General features: G+C 59.5%; 1 protein-coding gene across 2 annotated transcripts; it reads right to left on the bottom strand.

Moving 5' to 3' along the window:
* Positions 1-8,344: 8,344 nt before the first annotated feature.
* DFFA (DNA fragmentation factor subunit alpha) lies at positions 8,345-18,947 on the bottom strand. Of its 2 annotated transcripts, XR_007924115.3 has the most exons (7): positions 18,810-18,947; positions 16,741-16,902; positions 15,108-15,250; positions 10,128-10,317; positions 9,820-9,971; positions 8,925-9,187; positions 8,345-8,849 (listed from the first exon to the last, which is right to left on the bottom strand). XR_007924115.3 is itself a non-coding variant. In XM_051858104.3 (6 exons), the coding sequence occupies exons 1-6, from the start codon at positions 18,919-18,921 to the stop codon at positions 8,975-8,977; spliced, it is 972 nt and encodes a 323-aa protein (XP_051714064.3). In that variant the 5' UTR covers positions 18,922-18,947; the 3' UTR covers positions 8,345-8,974. The 2 variants fall into 2 exon arrangements, 1 of the variants encoding a protein (XP_051714064.3); XM_051858104.3 differs by having other exon boundaries at positions 8,345-9,187.
* Positions 18,948-21,856: the final 2,909 nt, after the last annotated feature.

The following is a 21,856-nucleotide window of genomic DNA, read 5'->3' as shown; positions in this document are numbered from 1 at the left end:
CTCTGTCCAGGGACAAGTGGCTATGTGTTATGTTTATGACATTCATATTGACTGCCTCATTCCTCAGTAGTTTCCAGGGAATAATGGTTAAACCAGGGAGGCCTCACTTCCTGTGATATAAGCCCCACGTGGGCCAGGACTTCCATGTGCTCAGAGGAAGTTTGGAGTAAACGCATCACTCCACTGCAGGACCCTAATCAAATCTTAATTCTAGGGGCCGGCGCTGTGGCGTGTGGAGCCACCGCCTGCAGTGCCAGCATCCCATGTGGGCGCCGGTTCAAGTCCTGGCTGCTCCACTTCCCATCCAGCTCCCTGTTATGGCCTGGGATAGCAATAGAGGATGGCCCAAATCCTTGGGCCCCTGCACCCACGTGAGAGACCCGGAGGAAGCTCCTGGCTTCTGGCATTGGATTGGCGCAGCTCAGGCCATTGCAGCCAACTGGGGGGTGAACCAGCGGATGGAAGACCTCTCTCTCTCTACCTCTCCTTCTCTGTGTAACTTTGACTTTCGAATAAATAAATGAATATTTAAAAAAAAATCTTACTTCTCCCCTCGAGCATCAAAATCTGCCTGATTAGCCTGTTCAGTGACTGTTGGGTTATGAACTCGAGCGTGGAGTTTTACAGGCGAGGCTGGCCTTAGTGGTCCATACCTGATTACACCCAGGGTCCATTCCTGGGTGAGGCCTCGTTCTGGGGAGGGTCCGCTACTCCCCCTCCGTTCCCTGGACGCCAGGGAAGCCGACTGCTGAGTGTGACTGCTGACTTTCTGTTCTGCTTTCCGCAGAGCTGGGCTCACGCCTAATTACTGCTGCGTGAGGGCCGGCGTGACGGAAGACACTTCACAGCAGGCTCACGTCCAAGCACGGCAGCGTTAGCGGACCCGGAACTGGGTCAGTGCGCTGGTGGGAGACGCCTGAAGGCTCCTTTCCGGGGGGAGGTGTGTGCGGCTCTTGGCACAGAGGTTGGGAGGCGGCCTGGGATGTCCACATCCCACTTCAGAGCGCCTGGGTTTGGGTCCCAAGTCCACTCCCAAGTCCAGATTCCCGGCCGGGTGCACCCTGGGAGGCAGGGGTGAGGACTGAGTGGTTGGGTTCCTGGCTCTGGCTTGGGCCTGGAACAGGCCTGAATGTTGTAGGTATTTGGGGAGTGAACCAGCAGGTGGGAAATCTCTGGCTCTCAAAATAAATCAACAAATAAATTTATTAAAAAGATTTATTCTTTCTGATTTGCAAGACAGAGTTACAGAGAGAGAGACTGGCACACACAGAAAGAGCTTCCAACCACTGGTTCACTCCCAAATGGCCACTATGGCTGGGCTGGGCCAGGTCAAAGCCAGGAGCCAGGAGCTTCATCCGGGTCTTCCACGTGGGTGCAGGGCCCCAGCACTTGGGCCATCTTCTGCTGCTTTCCCAGGCTCATTAGCAGGGAGCTGGATCAGAAGTGGAGCAGCTGGGACTTGAACTGGTGCCCCTGTGGAATGTGGCGGTTCAACCTGCTATGCCACACCAGCCCCAAAGATTTTTTTTCCTGGAAGAAAAGTATGTTCATTATTTTTCAGTTTCACTTGAGGTCACTTGTAGCCCCGAGGAGTGCTTGCGATTTGGGTCAGGGCTGACAGCAAAGCAGCCCTGGCGGGAGACACGCAAGCCAGTGAGCTCAGTGGGCGTCGGCTCCACTGACACAGCACCCGCCTGGGCAATGGCCATGTCTCGGCAGCTGGCTCCGTTGAGATGGGGACTCCATCCTGCACAAACCAGAAGAGGAAAAACCAGGCCGAGATGCACGAGAAAGAGCCGCTGTTTCCAGACTGGAACGGAAGGGGCTGGCTGGCCTGGCAGCCTGCTGTCTCTAACCTCCTACGGCTGATAAGCACAGTCGTTTACCCTTTCCATCCCGCACTTTAATTAAACAGTTCAGTGATTAAAAATACATGTGTTTGTCTTAGTAAGACAATTCCAGGCCGGCGCCGCGGCTTACTAGGCTAATCCTCCGCCCTGCGGCGCCGGTACTCCGGGTTCTAGTCCCGGTCGGGGCGCTGGATTCTGTCCCGGTTGCCCCTCTTCCAGGCCAGCCCTCTGCTATGGCCAGGGAGTACAGTGGAGGATGGCCCAGGTGCTTGGGCCCTGCACCCCACGGGAGACCAGGAGGAAGCATCTGGCTCCTGGCTTTGGATCGGCGCAGCACACCGGCTGTAGCAGCCATTTGGGGGGTGAACCAACGGAAGGAAGACCTGTCTCTCTGTCTCTCTCTAACTATGCCTGTCCAAAAAAAAAAAAATTACAAGCTGGAGAAAAAGCGTCATTTTGTCTTGATCAGAGTTCTTGAACCTGGTGACGGAAACCCCGAACCTGTGCATTAACCTGTTGCTTCACTTCCTTCCGACTGCCACGTGTCAGATCTCATTCAAGCAGAGGGCGTTCCGCAATCTGAAAATGTGGCTTTTCTTCTCTTTTATTATTTATTTGAAAGAGTGACAGAGAGAGAGATCTGTCATCTGGGGGTAGTCTCCCCCTGCTGCCTCCCGCGCCGGCCCCAGGGTCAAAGCCGGGAGCCAGGAGCTGCATCCTGGTCTCCCGTGTGGGTGCAGGGCCCGAGCACTTGGGTCAGCTGCTGCTGCTCCTCCAGGTGCATTCGCGGGCGCTAGATAGGAAGCCAAGCCAGCCACGGCTCGAGCCGCTGCTCCAGAAAGTGGCAGCTTAACTCCTGAGCCATGATGCTGGCCCCCCAAGATGGGCGTTTCCAAACTGGGTGGAGGACTCCCTGTGGAGCGTGCAGGGGCTCGACCAGACCACTTCCAAGGTCATTAAGGACCTGAGGTCGCTTCCGAGCACAGAGCGATGATGAACGTTTAAGGAGACGGCAATGCCAGCCACCCTGACTTGAAGTTACACTCGTACCGTGGGTTGAGTTATCACACTGCCTCAGAAATATGTAGTTATGTGTCGATTTGAACAGACCCCAAAACTCAGTAGTGTAAGTTATGGCCAAAATAATTCAACCCAAAACTCTTCAGATAAAATGGAGAAAAACCTTGAAAGGAAAAAAAAAAAGATAATTAGAAAATTAAACAGCTAAACAATTTGGTTAGTAAAGGCACATTAATAAGCCTGGTAATTAATGCAATGGGTTTTTTTTTCTTTTACAGACTACTATTATTTTATTCCCTTCTCTCTGGAAAATGAAAAATCCATTAGTTTCTTCCTTTTGCTTTTACCCAGAAATTAAAGGTTGGTAAGTGGCAATTAGCATAGCTCGTGTCAAAGCCAATTGCCTAATGGGAACCGACATCTGACTCAGGCTCAGAGAGCGGAATGCGGCTAATGGCGTGTGTTGGTCCCCGCCGCGCTCTCACATTCTGCGGAAGCCAGCAGAGCCGGCGTGCCCGCTTGCGCTCCTATTTTTAGGCACAGCGCTGTCTGCTCTGGAGGTGCAGTGGCCTGGGCAAGGTGAGTGGCCCCGGAGCTCGGGGGCGTCCTGGTGGCCTCTTGCTGCACACCTGGGCCGATTCCACACTGCAGCCCTCGCCCTCCATACCCACGGATAGGGGCCCCCTGCCCCCGGCCCGGGCCCCAGCTGCAGTGGGCAAGGACTGTGCACCTCCTCACGCTACTTCGTTTAACCCCTTTGTCTGGGGGGCCTCGGCTAGCTTAGGGTTCCAAAGGTTTGTCTTCCTCCGGCCTGCGGTCCTTTTTCCATTATCCTGTCCAGCTGAGGTGCCTGGTGGGCTTGTTTCAAGTGCAGAACGGCACGACTGGGCATGGGCATGGCTCCTCTTCCAATCCATCTTCCTGCTGATGTGCACCCGGGAGGCAGCAGTGATGGCCCAAGGACTTGGGTTCCTGCCACCCGTGTATGAGGCCTAGATTGAATCCCATGCCCCCAGCTTTGGCCTGGCTCAGCCCCAGGTGTTGTGGGCATTTGAGGAGGGAGTGCACAGAGCATGGAGGATCTGTGTCTGTCTCTCTCTACCTTCTAGTCCTGGTTGGGGCGCCGGATTCTGTCCCGGTTGCTCCTCTTCCAGTCTAGCTCTCTGCTGTGGCCCGGGAGTGCAGTGGAGGATGGCCCAGGTGCTTGGGCCCTGCACCCATGGGAGACCAGGAGAGGCACCTGGCTCCTGGCTTCAGATCTGGGCAGTGCGGCCATTTGAGAGGTGAACGAAAGGAAGGAAGGAAGGAAAACCTTTCTCTCTGTTTCTCTCTCTCTAACTCTGCCTGTCAAAAAAAAAAAAAAATGTTTTTAAATGTTAAAGAAGAAAAAATACCAGCACCCAGACAAGTCAACTGAATGAAAGGTCCACTGTGTATTTGACGGAAATAAAATATTTGTAATTTGTGGGCCAAGGTGCAGGTGTGAAATGACGGTTGGGGCTGGTGTGTCACTGTGAAGCTGCCGACTGTGGTGCCAGCATCCCATGTGAGCACTGCATCGAGACCGGCTGCTCCACTTCCGATCCAGCTCCCCACCGACGTGCCTGGGAGTGCAGCGGAAGACGGCCCGAGTACTGGGGCCCCTGCCACCCCGTGGGAGACCTGGCTTTGGCCTGGCCCAGCCCAGGCTGTTGTGGCCATTTGGGGAGTGCGCCAGCAGATGGAAGATCTAACTCTGCCTTCCAAATAAATGTTAAAGCCTGGTGAAGACAGACACCACCCTTTCTGGACGTCTTTTGCCGCAGGAGTGGGCCGAGGCGTGACGGCTGCTCCACGCCACCAGCGCAGTGACGGGGGCAGGGGAGCCAGGTTCCGGCAAACGCCTCACATCGTGCACCACCCGCGAGCTGGATGTTGAAAAGGAAAGCTGAGAGCACTCGGATCAGATCAGAGTCTTGGTGAAGAGCCCAGGCCCTACCCCTGCAGAGCCCAGGCCCTACCCCTGCAGAGCCCAGGCCTGCTCAAGTGTGAAACGAGAGGCGACGTCCCGGGCCCTGCCGAGCTCACCTGGGTCCCGGAGGCTCCAGGGTGAAGGGCTAGCAAATGCCGACGGCCATCGCTGCCCTCCAGGGGTGCCGTGGGAGGCTGGGGGTGTGACTGGGGGCTGCCGCTGGCCTTGGGGCGGGGAGAGTAGGGAGCGAGGCGCTAGTGCTCCTGCAATACCCAAGAAAGGCCCGCCCATATCCTGCGTGGCGTCTGCATCGCACTGGGCGTTAAGTGTGAGAACCCGTTTAAATGATCTCAGCCTGAAACCTACTTTATATAAACTCAGAGTATTTTCCTGCAGCTTTAATGGACCCTGGATTTCCTAGGGCTGTAGCTAGGCTGTAAGTCAAGCCGAGGTGGGCAGTTTTGTTCAGAACTTCACTGATGATGCTATGGTACTCGGGCTGGTGATCACCGCACACCCGTGCTGGTCTGCGTCTGTTAATCCAAGGCCCTCAGTGGCTTGTGTCAAACCCTACCTTTTTCCTATACGTATATAAGCATGAACAAGTCTAATGTACAAATTAGGCACAGTAAGACATTGACAATGGAGCAGGTGTTAGCACACTAAACACGCCACTCGAGACGCCCACATCGCGTGGTGGAATGCCTGCTCCACTCCCAGCTTCTCACTAATGTGAGAAGATTCATTTCTTTATTTGAAAGTCAGAGTTGCACAGAGAGAGGCAGAGAGAGAGAGAGATGGATCAATCTTCCATCCGATGGTCCACTCCCCAACCGGTCAGAGCTGTGCCAATCCGAAGCCAGGAGCCAGGAGCCTCCTCCTGGTTCTCCCACGTGGGTGCAGGGGCCCAAGGACCTGGGACGTCTTCCACTGCTTTCCCAGGCCATAGCAGAGAGCTGGACTGGAAGTGGAGCAACTGGGACTAGAACCAGGCACCCATATGGGATGCCGGCGCCCCAGGCAGAGGATTAACCTACTGCGCCATGGTGCTGGCCCCCAAAACATTGTTTTCAAAGATTAAAAAGATTAACAATAGCAATAAAATAATGATAATAGTTACATGAATGGTTTTTTAAAAGATTTATTTATTTTGAATGAGTTAGAGATTGATCTTCCATCTGCTGCTTCACTCCCCAAATGGAGGCAATGGTCAGCACTGGGTCAGGCCAAAGCCAGGAGCCAGGAGCTTCAGCCAAGTCTCCCATGTGGGTGCAGGGGCCTGGGCACTTAGGCCATCCTCCACTGCTTTTCTCAAGCCTTAGCAGGGAGCTAGATTGGACATGGAGCAGCAGGGACACGAACTGGCGCCCACATGAGCCATGGTGTTACCAGTGGTATCTAACCCTCTACGCCACAACACCAGCCCCTGAAGAGTTATTTTGAAAGTCAGAGTTAGAGAATGAGGGAGAGACAGAGAATCTTCCATCCATGAGTTCACTCCCCAGATGGTCACAACAGCCAGGGCTGGCCAGGCGAAAACCAGGGGCCAGGAGCTTCCTCCGGGTCTCCCACGTGGGTGCAGGGCCCCAGCACTGGGCCGTATTCGGCTGCTGTCTGAGGCACGTTAGCGGGGAGCTGGATCGGAAGCACAGCAGCCGGGGGACTTGAACCAGCGCCCACGTGGGATGCCGGCGCTGCAGGTGGCGGTTTTATCCGCTACACCTCAACGCCCTCCCCACTCTTAATCTTGCTGTGCTGTACCTACGCTTCTCGTGGTGATGTGAGTATGAGGCCTACGTGACGAGAAGTGAGGTGCCCGCCACAGGCGCCACGACACATCAGGCTACCAGGACAGATCTGGTCACTGGGATGGCTGCAGCTGACTAGCAGCGGGCAGCACCTACAGTGTGGCTGGTGGAGCCGGGGTGGGGTCCAGTCCCAGAGGGGAGGAGGTGGGGGACTGCCAGCCATTCCACGATGTAAACTTGTGAGCCTTCCACTGCTGGAGTTTCCCATTGGTTGCTGTTGGACCACAGCTCACTGCGGACGGCCAGCACAGAAAGAGAACCCGGGAAGTGAGACCCAGGGCCGACGGGCACCTGCCCTGGGCATCCGGGGCCTCTGGGAGCCTGTGGCCGCGTCCAGACACCGACGTTTGTGTCACTTTACCGGAAGTGATTTTGCTTCTGCTTCTGAAATCTCACCTTGGGGCACCAGATCAACGTTTCTGAGGTACAAGCCAGGTTATCGGCTGCGGCCCGCATTCGGGATGGAGGCGGCGTCGTAAAATACCAGCCGAAGGAAAACGGCACTGCCAGGTGGGAGCCGGTGGGGGAAGGCATTGGGCTGAGACGGCCGGCTGCGTCGGCCCTGCCTGCCGCCCCCGGGCGGGCCCCTTGCTGCTCGTCCCCGCCAGGCCTTCCTGGTTTCTTTACTCCGGAGCTGGCTGAGGGAGCAGCGCTCTATCCCCTCTAAGCAAGCACGGCAGTGACGGAGTGCCGCCCCCTGCAGAGGACTGCGCCAGGACAGCGTGGACAGGCAGGGCAGCGTGGACAGGCAGGGCAGCGTGGACAGGCAGGGCAGCGTGGACAGGGACAGCGTGGACAGGAAGGACAGCGTGGACAGGCAGGGCAGCGTGGACAGGAAGGGCAGCGTGGACAGGCAGGACAGCGTGGACAGGCAGGGCAGCGTGGACAGAAAGGGCAGCGTGGACAGGAAGGGCAGCGTGGACAGGCAGGACAGCGTGGACAGGCAGGGCAGCGTGGACAGGAAGGGCAGCGTGGACAGGAAGGGCAGCGTGGACAGGCAGGGCAGCGTGGACAGGAAGGGCAGCGTGGACAGGAAGGGCAGCGTGGACAGGAAGGACAGCGTGGACAGGCAGGGCAGCGTGGACAGGAAGGGCAGCGTGGACAGGCAGGACAGCGTGGACAGGCAGGGCAGCGTGGACAGGCAGGGCAGCGTGGACAGGAAGGGCAGCGTGGACAGGAAGGGCAGCGTGGACAGGCAGGACAGCGTGGACAGGCAGGGCAGCGTGGACAGGAAGGGCAGCGTGGACAGGAAGGGCAGCGTGGACAGGCAGGACAGCGTGGACAGGCAGGGCAGCGTGGACAGGAAGGGCAGCGTGGACAGGAAGGGCAGCGTGGACAGGAAGGACAGTGTGGACAGGCAGGGCAGCGTGGACAGGCAGGACAGCGTGGACAGGCAGGACAGCGTGGACAGCACCAGGACAGCGTGGACAGGATGGACAGGAAGGACAGCGTGCACAGGCAGGGCAGCGTGCACAGGCAGGAGGCGCAGTCGCTTTGACGACCTGGTGCCCCTGCTGCTCACATAGTAGAGGGTTTGCGACGCTGGGGGAGATGAGAAATGGTGACTCGGACTCCCGGGTGCCCACGGTCTGCAAGCTTCCTGTTGCCTTTGAACTGATCCGTTACCCTCAGAGAGACCTGGGGTCACAGCGCACACCGTCACGTCACCTTCTCTCCCAGCCTCTGTATTTAAACTTCTGCAGTGCTGTAGTCAGTCATGTTTAAAAATATTTATTTATTTGAAAGGCAGAGTTACAGAGAGGCAGAGAGAGAGAGAGCGAGCGAGCGAGGTCTTCCATCCGCTGGTTCACTTCCCAGATGGCTGCAATGACAGGAGCTGTGCCGACCCGGAGCCGGGAGCCGGGAGCTAACTCTCGGGCCCCACATGGGTGCAGAGGCCCAAGGACTTGAACCATCTTCTGCCGCTTTCCCAGGTGCATTAGTAGGGAGCTGGAGCGGAAGTGGAGCAGCCGGGACTCGACCTGGTGCCCATGTGGGATGCCGGCACTGCAGGCGGCGGCTTTCACCCGCTACGCCACAGCGCCGGCTCAGGTACTGGTTTCTCCTCACTGTGCTTGGCAACAGCGCTAACACAGGGGAGAGCGCAGGCCAGGAGGCGGCAAACTGCGCGCAGCTCTCATTCAATACGGGGGGGGGGGGGGGCACACGTGGAGACCTGGGATAGATTCTTCTGGACGGGTGTCACGCCAGTCTTCCAGCCTGTGCCAAGAGAACATGCTGGAAGGCGAGGGCACGGCTGTGCGGAGGGACACCAACCAGGCCGAAGGCATTTACCGAGAGCAGAGACGAGGCCCAGGGCTTCCCTCGCATCCTCCCGGCGGTCGCTACGTGGGGTCTGGCTTGGCTCGCTTGGGCTCCTGGGCTTCCCCGGGCCGGGGGCTCTTGCGTGCTGACGCGGTCCTGAGAGACCGCAGGCTGTGCACCTGCTGCAGGCGCGCGGCGAGCTCTCGGCCACAGGCCTGCTGCGCGGCTTGCGTCTTCGCCAGGTCCCAGCTCAAAGCGACAGCCAGCGCCGTGGGGTCTTCCTGGGTAACCAGCTGCAGCGGGAACAAGGACCTGAGACCACGCTCTCACGCTCTGCGCCACAAGCGCGCTCTCGTGCTCTCGTAGGGCAGCACGCGAGGCGGCGTCGGCGTGGGCTGCACCTGCACGTGCAGGCCGGGCTTCTTTCACGGTAAACCGGCCCCGCCTTCGCTTACAACACCAACAGCAAAGGGTCTTGGAACGCGGCTCAGGGGAGCGACTGCCGCGTCCTGTGCTCAGAGGCGGCCCGGCCAGCCGCGGGCCAGCCTCAAGTCAGCCACCTCCCTCCTCTCCACCTCCACCAGGGAGGCCCCCGGCACGGGCAGCGGCACCCACTGGGTGGCTTCCCTGGCCCTGATGGCGGCACCGTGTGGGTCTCCTGCAGGCCTCTGTGGGTCGTCTTCAGCCACAGAAGCCTGCACCCTGCTCCTGCCCAGTTGGATCTCGTCCTGTCCGACTGCCTCGGGCTGCATTCCCGCTTCCCCGTCCCAGGAAGGGAGCCTGTCTGCAGCCATCCTGCCTCGGTCACGGGAGAGGCCCAGAACGGGCAAGCGGCCGCTTCAGGGTCTGCAGAGCGGAGGGACCCCACACGCGCCGCTGCGGGGCGCGGCCCGCTCCGACTTCAGTGGCCCTGGGTCTCGCCCACCTCCAAGTCCCGACTGGATAAACTCAGCTCCGGAGCAGGCGTCTCCCGCAGCGTGGTGAGCACCCGGCTCGCGAGCGTCCTCTCGGAGGAGAGCTCTCTGCTGACGCCCCTGTCCACGGCATCCGTCTCCTCGCTGAAGGCAGCTTTGGTCTCTGCAAAGCAGACAGGGACGGGGATCAGCACCCGGCCTAGTCACACGGCCGCACAGCCACCCGCACCCACGCGACTCGTCAGGCGGGAGACCGGAGCCCCACACCCCGGCGGCGCACAGCCTCCCCTGGGGCGGGCACGCCCTCGCAGAGCCCCACCTTCCTGCTTCGACAAGACGGTGCCCTCCTTCTCCAGGGCCTGCAGGTAAAGCCCCAGGAGCTGCCTGGACTGGCGGGCCTCCTCCCTCTGGTCGAGCACCTGCTGCAGTGTGTCCCGGAGCCCCTGCACGGTGGCGTGGCTCTGGCCGAGCTCCTGCGCCAGCTCCGAGCACGGAGCGTCAATGAGCACCTGAAGGGCAAACACAGACTCAGAAACCGGCAAGGCCCCTCCAGACACGGTGCTCTGGCGCCAGCGAGCGCCCCAGTCACGGCCACGCAGGCTGGGAGGCAAGAGAGAAGCGGGCGGTTTTGCCAACTTCCTTCTAGTACAAAAGTGGGGAAAGTGATGCCCGCTGCCCACTACAAACACAGCAGCACAGAACGTGAAGGAGAGGGCAGCTGGGGTCAGGAGCCGGGGCCGAGCACCGAACCCACCACTCCTGGGCGGGGTGAGCCTCTCCCTGCACCTTAACCGTCAGGCCGAACGCCCGCCCCATTCGGCATCAGTTGATGTGCAGTAACGTGGACACATCCCGGTGTAACATCTGCGAGGCCTGGCCCTCGTGAGAGCTCTCAGCATCACTCTTGTTTACAGACGAGGAAAACGAGGCGAGACGGAGCACGGACTTCCAAGAATCACAAGCTGACAGCCCCGTGCCCTCCCCCTGCCCTCCCACCCTCAGTCCACCACAAGCTGACAGCCCCGTGCCCACCCCCTGCCCCCTCACCCTCAGTCCATCACAAGCTGACAGCCCCGTGCCCACCCCCTGCCCCCTCACCCTCAGTCCATCACAAGCTGACAGCCCTGTGCCCCCCCACCCTCAGTCCACCACAAGCTGGCAGCCCCGTGCCCACCCCCTGCCCCCCACCCTCGGTCCATCACAAGCTGACAGCCCTGTGCCCACCCCCTGCCCCCCCACCCTCAGTCCATCACAAGCTGACAGCCCCGTGCCCTCCCTCTGCCCCCCCACCCTCGGTGCACCACAAGCTGACAGCCCCGTGCCCACCCCCTGCCCCCCCACCCTCAGTCCACCACAAGCTGACAGCCCTGTGCCCCCCCACCCTCAGTCCACCACAAGCTGGCAGCCCCGTGCCCACCCCTCTGCCCCCCACCCTCGGTCCATCACAAGCTGACAGCCCCGTGCCCACCCCCTCCCCCCACCCTCAGTCCATCACAAGCTGACAGCCCCGTGCCCACCCCCTGCCCCCCCACCCTCAGTCCATCACAAGCTGACAGCCCCGTGCCCACCCCTCTGCCCCCCACCCTCGGTCCATCACAAGCTGACAGCCCCGTGCCCACCCCCTCCCCCCACCCTCGATCCACCACAAGCTGACAGCCCCGTGCCCACCCCCTGCCCCCCCACCCTCAGTCCACCACAAGCTGACAGCCCCGTGCCCTCCCCCTGCCCTCCCACCCTCAGTCCACCACAAGCTGACAGCCCTGTGCCCACCCCCTGCCCCCCACCCTCGGTCCATCACAAGCTGTCAGCCCCGTGCCCTCCCCCTGCCCCCCACCCTCAGTCCACCACAAGCTGACAGCCCCGTGCCCCCCCACCCTCAGTCCATCACAAGCTGACAGCCCCGTGCCCCCCCCAACCCTCGGTCCACCACAAGCTGACAGCCCCGTGCCCCCCCCCACCCTCGGTCCATCACAAGCTGACAGCCCCGTGCCCCCCCCCAACCCTCGGTCCATCACAAGCTGACAGCCCCGTGCCCACCCCCCACCCTCAGTCCACCACAAGCTGACAGCCCCGTGCCCACCCCCTGCCCCCCACCCTCAGTCCACCACAAGCTGACAGCCCCGTGCCCCCCCACCCTCGGTCCACCACAAGCTGACAGCCCCGTGCCCACCCCCCACCCTCAGTCCACCACAAGCTGACAGCCCTGTGCCCCCCCACCCTCGGTCCACCACAAGCTGACAGCCCTGTGCCCACCCCCTACCCCCGGTCCATCACAGGCTGACAGCCCCGTGCCCTCCCCTCTGCCCACCCCGTCCTCGGTCCCTGCAATGGCGGCGCTTTTGCCTGCAGGTGGGTCAGCCTCATAAGGTCTCTGCGTGGCCGGAGCTTCCCCGGGGAGTCCCGGCCACGCTCACTCATGTCCTGACGTCCCTGTCTGGGCGTAACGTGCTCCGTAGCCCAAGGAAGTACTGTCTGTCAGGACGGGAAGAGACCTCAGCACACCTTCTTGTTTCTTAAAAAAATCTTAAATCCAGGGCCGGCGCCGTGGCTCAATAGGCTAATCCTCCACCTTGCGGCGCCGGCACACCGGGTTCTAGTCCCGGTTGGGGCGCCGGATTCTGTCCCGGTTGCCCCTCTTCCAGGCCAGCTCTCTGCTATGGCCAGGGAGTGCAGTGGAGGGTGGCCCAGGTGCTTGGGCCCTGCACCCCATGGGAGACCAGGAAAAGCACCTGGCTCCTGGCTCCTGCCATCGGATCAGCACGGTGCGCTGGCTGCAGCGGCGGCCATTGGAGGGTGAACCAACGGCAAAGGAAGACCTTTCTCTCTGTCTCTCTCTCTCACTGTCCACTCTGCCTGTCAAAAAAAAAAAAAAAAAAAAAAAAAATCTTAAATCCAGTGAGCCTGCAGCGGCCATCCCTCTCCTGGACACTGGCCCTACGGCAGCCATCTCTCTGCCTGGACACTGGCCCTACGGCAGCCATCTCTCTGCCTGGACACTGGCCCTACGGCAGCCATCTCTCTGCCTGGACACTGGCCCTGCGGCAGCCATCTCTCTGCCTGGACACTGGCCCTACGGCAGCCATCTCTCTGCCTGGACACTGGCCCTGCGGCGGCCATCCCTCTCCTGGACACTGGCCCTGCGGCAGCCAGCCCTCTCCTGGACACTGTCCCTGCGGCAGCCATCCCTCTCCTGGACACTGGCCCTGCGGCAGCCATCCCTCTCCTGGACACTGGCCCTGCGGCAGCCATCCCTCTCCTGGACACTGGCCCTGCGGCGGCCATCCCTCTCCTGGACACTGGCCCTGCGGCGGCCATCCCTCTCCTGGACACTGGCCCTGCGGCAGCCAGCCCTCTCCTGGACACTGTCCCTGCGGCAGCCATCCCTCTCCTGGACACTGGCCCTGCGGCAGCCATCCCTCTCCTGGACACTGGCCCTGCGGCAGCCATCCCTCTCCTGGACACTGGCCCCAGGCTCTCCGTGCAGCTCCACCTTGGCCTGCAGCCCCCGGTTACACTGACCCCTCCTGGAACCCTGCTGGTGCTGACCAAATGCGGGCGCCCTTGAACTCCGCACTCACTGCACAGCGGAGCCTGAGTGCAGAGACCAACACAGCTTTCACAGCATTGACCAGAAGAGCGACACGACACGCCATGCGGTGGTAAACAGACGGTGGATGGCTTTTCTGTACTGAGCTAGAAGACGTTTCCAAATACTTCTGTGCAAACGCGGTAGACACGCCCCCACGTGGAGAGAAAGGAAGGAGGAACCGCATATAACCTGTCTCCGGCGGGGCCAGCGCTGTGGCGCAGTGCGCTAAGCCGCTGCCTGGGACACCAGCATCCCAGGTGACTGCCGGCTCAAGTCCCAGCTGCTCCACTTCCAATCCAGCTCCCTGTTAACACGCCTGGGAAAGCGACGGAAGAAGGCCCGGGTGTTTGGGCCCTTTCCACCCACGTGGGAGACCGGGATGGAGTTCCAGGTTCCTGGCTCCAGCCTGGACCACTGTGGCCATTTGGGGGGACCGGCAGATGGAGGATGCTGCCACTCTGCCTTTCCGTCAGTGGGATGGGAAACCGGGAGAGCGGTATCTCCAGGAAGGGACATCTGCGCGGGGCTCCTGCCACCGAGCCAGAACACACGCCAATCCACCCATCCATCAAGGATACGATTCCATTTCGGGTACTCACCAAGCTGTGCGACACTGCCATATCGAGCTCAGAGCATGTTCACCCCTCCGAAAGCAGCCGTCAGCGGTCACCACCCTCGTCTTCACCTTCCCGCCCCGCCCCGCCCCGGGCAGCCACCACTGCACACTTGGCTCCAGACTCGCACTGCTGAGCGCTTCCTACAAGTCACTCATCCCCGGGTGCGGCCTGCGGTCCGGCTTCTCCCACCCAGCAGTTTCCAGGGCTCACCCACGCTGCTGCCTGAGCTCACTGGACGGCGTCACCACGGGCCCATCGCTGACTCCCTGACGGACACCGGGGCTGTCTGCTGTCGGCCTACCTGTGTATCTACCCTCCTTCGCCTCCTGGAGTTTGAACTACGTGAATGTATTCATAATATTCATTCAAAATAAACACGTTTAAAAAGAGGTCTCCCTCCACCCACCCCTGTCACCCTCTGTACGCCAGCCCTATGATGTGTGTGTGACGTACTCATTGGAGATGGAAGGAGAGACAGAGTGCCCCGTGTTCCCTGGCTGGGGCTGGGAACTGGATCCAGGTCTCCCCGTGAGCGGCCGGGACCGGCAGGGGCCCGAGTACTTGAGCCGCCACCGCTGCCTCCCAGGGTCTGCACTAACAGGAAGCTGGAGTCAGAAGCAGAGCCAGGGACAAAGCCAGGCAGTCCGATTCGGGACACAAGTGTCTTAACCAGGAGGCCAACGCCTGCCCGTGACGTGCCGTCCTGCTGCCTCCCGTGGGCAGGGTGCAGGCGCCCTCAGAGCTGACGCTGTGCCCAGCTGTGTGCCACGGCGCCCTGGTACATACACAGAACCGCGCCAGGCACACGGCAGCGCCCTGGAAGAAAACGCATGGTTTCAGCCCATTTTCCTGGACAGGGTACACAGCAGAGCAGCAGCCCTGCGGCTGGGACGACCCCAGCCCCTCGCCACCCTCCACGTCTCAGCGGCACGGCCTCCGCCCTGGGTCTCAGCACCTGGATCGGAAAGCCCACGGGCGACTCCGACGCACCGAAAGGCTGACAGCGCGGCAGCGTCACTGGAGTTTGAGAATCAAGAACCTTCACGGAGCGAGTGACCCCGGCGGGAGGCAGGGCGGTGTGGGCGCGGCTGACCTGGAGGTGCTCCTCTGACAGCAGGACGATGCTGGCCAGGTCTCCTCTCAGCTGCCTGGCCACGTTCTTCCACGTGGGCCCTGCCCCACTGTCGGTCTCATCGGCATCAAAGGACTCTTGGGAAATCCACGCCGTCCCTCCGTCTGCAGTGGGAAAAACGCCGGTCACGGTCAGGACGGCCTGGGGCGCTGCTCCGCCCCCTCCCCCGCCTGGTGAGGTCGGCTCGTGTCTGCTGGCGGGAGAATTTCAGGGATAAAGGAAGCCCCTCTGCTCGAGGGTCACGGAGCGCAGGCAAGCCAGCGCTCGCCAGGACCCCACTGTCCCTCCTCCACCTCCAGTCCACGTGTGTGCGACCGTGGCTCGGTACGCTTCTGTGGAAAGAGGCCACTGAAGCCAGTGTGGGAGCAGGGTCGTGTGCACGCACGATCCCACCACACTTCCTGTTCGGTTGAGTTTTGATAGCCTAAGTGGGCTGGTGCTGCGGCTCACTAGGCTAATCCTCTACCTTGCAGCGCCGGCACACCAGGTTCTAGTCCCGGTCGGGGTGCCAGTTCTGTCCCGGTTGCCCCTCTTCCAGGCCAGCTCTCTGCTGTGGCCCGCGAAGGCAGTAGAGGATGGCCCAGGTGCTTGGGCCCTGCACCTGCATGGGAGACCAGGAGAAGCACCTGGCTCCTGGCTTCGGATTGGCGCAGCGCCGGCCGTAGCAGCCATTTGGGGGGTGAACTAACGGAAGCAAGATCTTTCTCTCTGTCTCTCTCTCACTGTCTAATTCTGCCTGTCAAAAAAAAAAAAAAAAAAAAAAAAAGATAGCCGAAGTGTTGTATGTTTGTATCCAAAAAATAGTCACTCTCACCCAGCGCGGCTCTGGTGCTTAGGTCTGGCCCCCAGCTCAGCGGTGGGGCTCTGGTGAGGCTCTGGTGGGGCTGCAGCACCGCCCGCGGGCCCTGGGGTTAGGTGTGAGTGACCGGAAGAGCCGCTGGCTCCTTGGGCAGCCGTGCAGCCTGCAGCGCTGTGACCCCGATCGTCAGTGTCCACTGCCTCTGTGTCACCAGAGGTGACAAAGGTGACGATCACCAAGCCAGGCAGCACACGGAGCCCTCCTGGGTGCAGGTAAGAGCTGAGCGCTTCCTGTCGGTGGTCCTCAGCCAGAGGCAGCTCTGTCCCCCGGGAGACGTGTGACAGGCTCAGGAGACACTCTCGGTAGTCCGAGTTCGGGCGGGGAGTGGACGTCACTACGCACCCTGTGACACAGGCAGCCCTGCACCACAGAGCCTGCTCCAGCCCCAGAGTCGATGGCAGCATCACCGGGAAGGCTGCTTCCACGGGCTCACAGCAGCCGGGGAGGCGCCGAGAGGTCACGTGACTTGCCCAGGGTCGCTGGGTGGCTCAGATCCCGTGGCACTGATGGCCCCGCCACACTGCATCTTAGCCCCTGCCAGGCTGAGCCAGGGACCGGGCCCAGGCCTCACCCGTCTTTACCCCAGGACTCCGCCCCGCCCGGCACACAGAGGTCTCGGTCAATGTCTGCTGCCCCGTGCTCGGACAGCCAGAGAGCAGCAGCCCGCGCGTGCGCAGTGAGGTGATCAAGTGACTCGTGACGGATGCCGCACTGCAGGCGGCCCGCGCTTCTTACCTGAACTGCTGTATGTCCACTTCTCGTTACTGGCCAAGGCCACAAATTTAGTGTTGGAAGGCAGACACAGGAAGTAGTCGTCATCGTCCACGATGGTGCCGTCCTCCGCCAGGACCAGGGTGACCGGTGTCAGGGACTCATCGATGCCCAGGATGTCACAGGCTGAGGAGAACAGGTCACTTGACAGATACGCACCAGAGAATCCCATCTCTCCTTGCACCCTCAGTCCGGCGGCTCCCAGGGAGCCGGGCAGAATCCCCGACGGGCGACAGCAACCCCACCTATGGGCGTAACTGTAGCTACATGTGGCACCATGTGCCCGGGGCTGTTCCATATGCTCCTGGCACTGGATCTTCCAACAGCCCCATGAGGTGGGCGCTGCTATGTTCCCACTTTAAAGATGAACCCTAGGCTCAGAGAGGCCTAGGTAACTTGTCCGAGATCACACGGTTTGAAAGAGGCAGGACTTGGGGCTGGCACCGTGGCTCACTTGGTTAATCCTCCGCCTGCGGCGCCGGCATCCCATATGGGTGCCGGGTTCTAGTCCCGGCTGCTCCTCTTCCAGGCCAGCTCTCTGCTGTGGCCCGGGAGTGCAGTGGAGGATGGCCCAAGTGCTTGGGCCCTGCACCCCCCATGGGAGACCAGGAGGAAGCACCTGGCTCCTGGCTTTGGATTGGCCAAGCGCGCTGGCCGTAGCAACCGTTTGGGGAGTGAACCAATGGAAGGAAAACCTTTTTCTCTGTCTCTCTCTCACTGTCTGTAACTCTACCTGTCAAATAAATTAAAAAAAAAAAAATCCTTTAAAAAAGAAAGAAAGAGGCAGGCCTGGGACTTCAACCCCGTCTGGCTGCTGCAAATGTGCTTCGCAGAGCGACCGTGACCCAGAGGAAGCATTCAAGTCTTTCTGCAAATGAGCGACCAGAGTCTGGTGTGGCTCTTACCCTCATTTATCCTCACTTGTTTAACTTCTTTAGATAAAGAATTTGTTGCTGTGAGCAAATACTACCTGCAAATTATTTAAATACATCATCTCATTTTGGTTAAATGTCAAAAAAAAGGGAGGAGGGAGGCATTGTGGCAGAATGGGCAAAGCTGCTGCCTGCGACTCCGGCATCCTATATGGACACCGGTTCGAGTCCCGGTTGCTCCACTTCCAATTCAGCTCTTTGTTAAATGGGCTGGGAAAAGCAGCAGAGGATGGCCCAGGGGCTTGGGCTGCTGCACCCACGTCGGAGACCCAGAAGAAGCTCCTGCTGCTGGCCCAGCCCGGGGTCGCTGCAGCCATCCGGGGAGTGAAGCAGCAGATGGAAGCTCGCTCGCTCGCTCTGGCCCCCCTCCCCGTGTAAGTTTTCTATTCAATCAATCTTAAAACCGGGGGCGGGCACAAAAGAACAATTTTTTGTTCTTTGTAGCATTTTCCTTTGCAGCTTTTCTAAGCTACAGAAAAGCGGACGTGAAGTCCAGCTCCTACCATTCTCATCACCACCGGGCAGCAGGCTTTGTCCAGGACAGGGCTGTGACGCCTCACGGGCTGGAGTAAGCACAAGCGGCCAAGAGACCACCAATGTCCATCGGCCATGCTGTCCACCACCGACAGCGCAGCAAGCCTGGGGCAGGCCGAGCGGCTCGGAACACAAGCCTCCGTGCCAAGCGCACCCAGCAAAGCCCCGAGTGGCACAGCTCCTTCGGCTAGCACCTGCACACCGTCCGCGTACACTTCATTTTAGAGTCCCGCAACGTCTGAAGCAGGGCTGGAAATACATCCGCTCTGCCAAGGGCAAAGCGGCCGCCGAGGCCCAGCAGCCCGGGGTGCGGCTCGGCGTCTCTCCCACCCACGGTCGAGCCTCCGGGCCGCCGGGGACAGCACCGGCCGGGCGGGCCGAGCGGCCGGAGCACACCCCGAGGCTCGCCTGCGCCCCGAATCTAAACCCCGAGCTTTCTGTTCCCGCGCCCGAGCCGCGTCAAGATCGCTCGCACCGCGCCCGAGCTCCGAGAACCTCCAGGTCGTCTCCCGCCGGCCCCCGCCTCGCCCCGCCGGACCCCCGCCCCGGCCCGGCCCCCGCGCCGACCCTTGCTCCGAAGCTCCTCCAGGCAGGAGGCCGCCACGCCGTACTGCTCCCGGCTGTGATTGCGGCGCAACACGCAAGGCTTCAGCGCCCGCATCTCGCCCTGGACCTCCATCCTTCCCTAGGTCGGGACTCGGCGACTCCCAGAAGTCTCGGGCGGCTCTCCTCCCGCGGCCTGCCGGGAGATGTAGTTCTCTGCAGCAAATCAGGCGTGAGGCCAAAGGCACGCCGGGAAATGTAGTTTCAGTGGCTGCTAATGCCGTGCGGCCCTGGGGCATGCCGGGAGTTGTAGTCTCTGGGTTCAGGGCTGACTTCGTCCGGTGGCGCAGTACAGTCCCTGCGCTGGCTTCTGACTCCATTCAGGAGCCTCAACGGCACGTTCACGCGTGGGTCGGTAGCGACGGGCTGTGCGTTTTGAAGCACATGCGTGTCTGTTCCCTTGGGGCTGTGGAGCGCGTCTGTCTGCATACGCATGCGTAGTGGTTAAAGAGGCTGTCACCCAGCGCTGGTTTTCACATCCAAGGCGAAGGATCTGTAAGACGCCCGGCTTTGGGCTGACGTGAAGGAAGCCGAATTTACTTGTTTAAATTTCTTAAAGGTTTACTTATTTATTATTTGAAAGGCAGAGTTATGCAGAGGCAGAGAGAGAGAGAGGGAGGGAGAGAGAGAGAGACTTCCATCCGCTGGTTCACTCCTCGGTTGACCGCAGCAGCCCGAGCTGTAGCTGCGCCGATCCGAAGCCAGAAGCCAGGAGCTTCTTCTGGGTCTCCCACGCGGGTGCAGGGCCCAAGGACTTGGGCCATCTTCTACTGCTTTCCCAGGCTGTAGCAGAGAGCTGGATCGGAGGTGGAGCAGCTGGGACTAGAACCGGCGCCCGTGTGGGATGGCGGCACTGCAGGTGGAGGATTAACCTACTGCGCCACGGCCCCAGCCCCCGTAAATAACAATTACAGGAACCCACTGTTTTGAGCTAAGCTCCTACACGAGGCCTCGACAGACCAGCAGAACATCAAAATGGAGTCACTCAACCTCAACTTTTACAACACCAAGCTGGAACTAATTTATCTGACCTCCAAAGAAATTAGGATTAGCGGTGACAGCCCCATTTCCCAGCTTGATCTGGCATGATGATGAGCTCCTCTGCCTCAATCTTTACCAAAAAAGTGCAATTTGAAAGTAACCTGATTTTAGCCAATTGGTCACTTTTCATTATTCCGTCTCCCTGTCCCTGTACGGCAAGCAAAGTAACTTTGAAAAGACCAGTCTGCTTTTTTTGTTTATTTCTGCTTTTTTCAGCTCTTTTCTGTCTACAGACCCAACATCTCTGCTTCGCTCACTGAAACATTGTGGAATGAAGTGTCCCCTGATTCTGAACTCAAAAATCAGGCTAAGTAAGGTCATTGGACAAGTTGCTACAACTTTTTCCTTTGGCTATATCACATAAACAGTAAGGTCTCCAATCAGTCAAGAAGAGTGATCCATGCTTGGAAGTTGTTCAGGTGCAGCCCCACAGCACTTACCTTGATTTTGTTTTCTTTCTTTTTTTTTTTTAATTTATTTTTTATTTTTATTTTTTGACAGGCAGAGTGGACAGTGAGAGAGAGAGAGAGACAGAGAGAAAGGTCTTCCTTTGCCGTTGCTTCACCCTCCAATGGCCACCGCGGCCGGCGCGTTGCCGCCAGCGCACCGCGCTGATCCGATGGCAGGAGCCGGGTGCTTATCCTGGTCTCCCATGGGGTGCAGGGCCCAAGCACTTGGGCCATCCTCCACTGCACTCCCTGGCCACAGCAGAGAGCTGGCCTGGAGGAGGGGCAACCGGGACAAATCCAGTGCCCCGACTGGGACTAGAACCCGGTGTGCCGGCGCCGCAAGGCGGAGGATTAGCCTAGTGAGCCGTGGCGCCGGCCAATTTTGTTTTCTTTAAAAGATTGGTGTGTTTGAAGGGCAGAGTGAGAGACCTTCCATCTGCTGGTTCACTCCCTGAATGCCCACAACGGCCAGGGTTGCACCAGTCTGAAGCCAGGAGCCAGGAACTCCAGTCTGGTCCCCAACATGGGTGGCACAGACCCAAGCACTTGGGCCATCGTCCACAGCTCCCAAGTGCATTAGCAGGAAGCTGGATTAGGAGCAGAGTGGGTGGGGTCAGAACCAGTCTCTCTGATTTGGGACGGTGGGGTCCCAAGTGGTGGCTTAACCTACTGCGTCACAATGCCTGCTTTCATCCTTGTTTTAATAGTTTTTTTAAAAATTTATTTGAAAGTCAGAGTTACAGATGGCGGTGGGGGGAGACAGATAGACAGACAGACAGAGAAGAGATAGATCTTCCACCCACTGGTTCACTCCCCAGCTGGCCGCAACAGCCAGGACTGAACAGAAGCTGGGAACTTCTCCTGGGTCTTCCACGTGGGTGCAGGGGCCCAGACACCTGGGCATCTTCCTCTGCTTTTCCCAGGCCACAAGTATGGAGCTGGATCGGAAGTGGAGCAGCCGGGACTGAGACCAGCGCCCACGTGGGATGCTGGTGACTCAGCAGGCTTTACCCACTATGCCAGTGTTGGCCCCAGTGCTGCTTGTTAAAACACAGAGAAGTCTCTGTTTCTTCCTCCTGAAAAACTAACACTTAAGATGACAAATAATTTTTAAAAAAATATCAAAGTTTCCTGGCTTAAAGGGGGGCCATTTAATGTAAATTGGAAACAACTGTCCATGTTCACTTTCTTATTTTGTTTATAAAAATGCAGGTGAGGGGACAGACATTATCTTAATCGAGGTGTAGCCATTTAAGCCATATTGGTGGGAGGAATTGTTAATGAAGACAACTTCTGAGTACTCCATATTCATCTAGAAACACTACAGTTATGAACTGATACTTCTAGCTTATGCATCCTTTTTCACATAATTTCCTATCGAGTTTAAAATCTAACAGTCGCCAGCACCATGGCTCAATAGGATAATCCTTTGCCTGCGGCGCCGGCACACCAGGTTCTAGTCCCGGTCGGGGCGCTGGATTCTGTCCCGGTTGCCCCTCTTCCAGGCCAGCTCTCTGCTGT

The sequence above is a fragment of the Oryctolagus cuniculus genome, chromosome 7, assembly GCF_051225735.1.
Source record: "Oryctolagus cuniculus isolate XC-2025 breed Fujian yellow rabbit chromosome 7, ASM5122573v1, whole genome shotgun sequence".
Taxonomy (NCBI): Eukaryota; Metazoa; Chordata; class Mammalia; order Lagomorpha; family Leporidae; genus Oryctolagus; species Oryctolagus cuniculus.
This window is presented reverse-complemented; position numbering and strand designations above follow the sequence as displayed.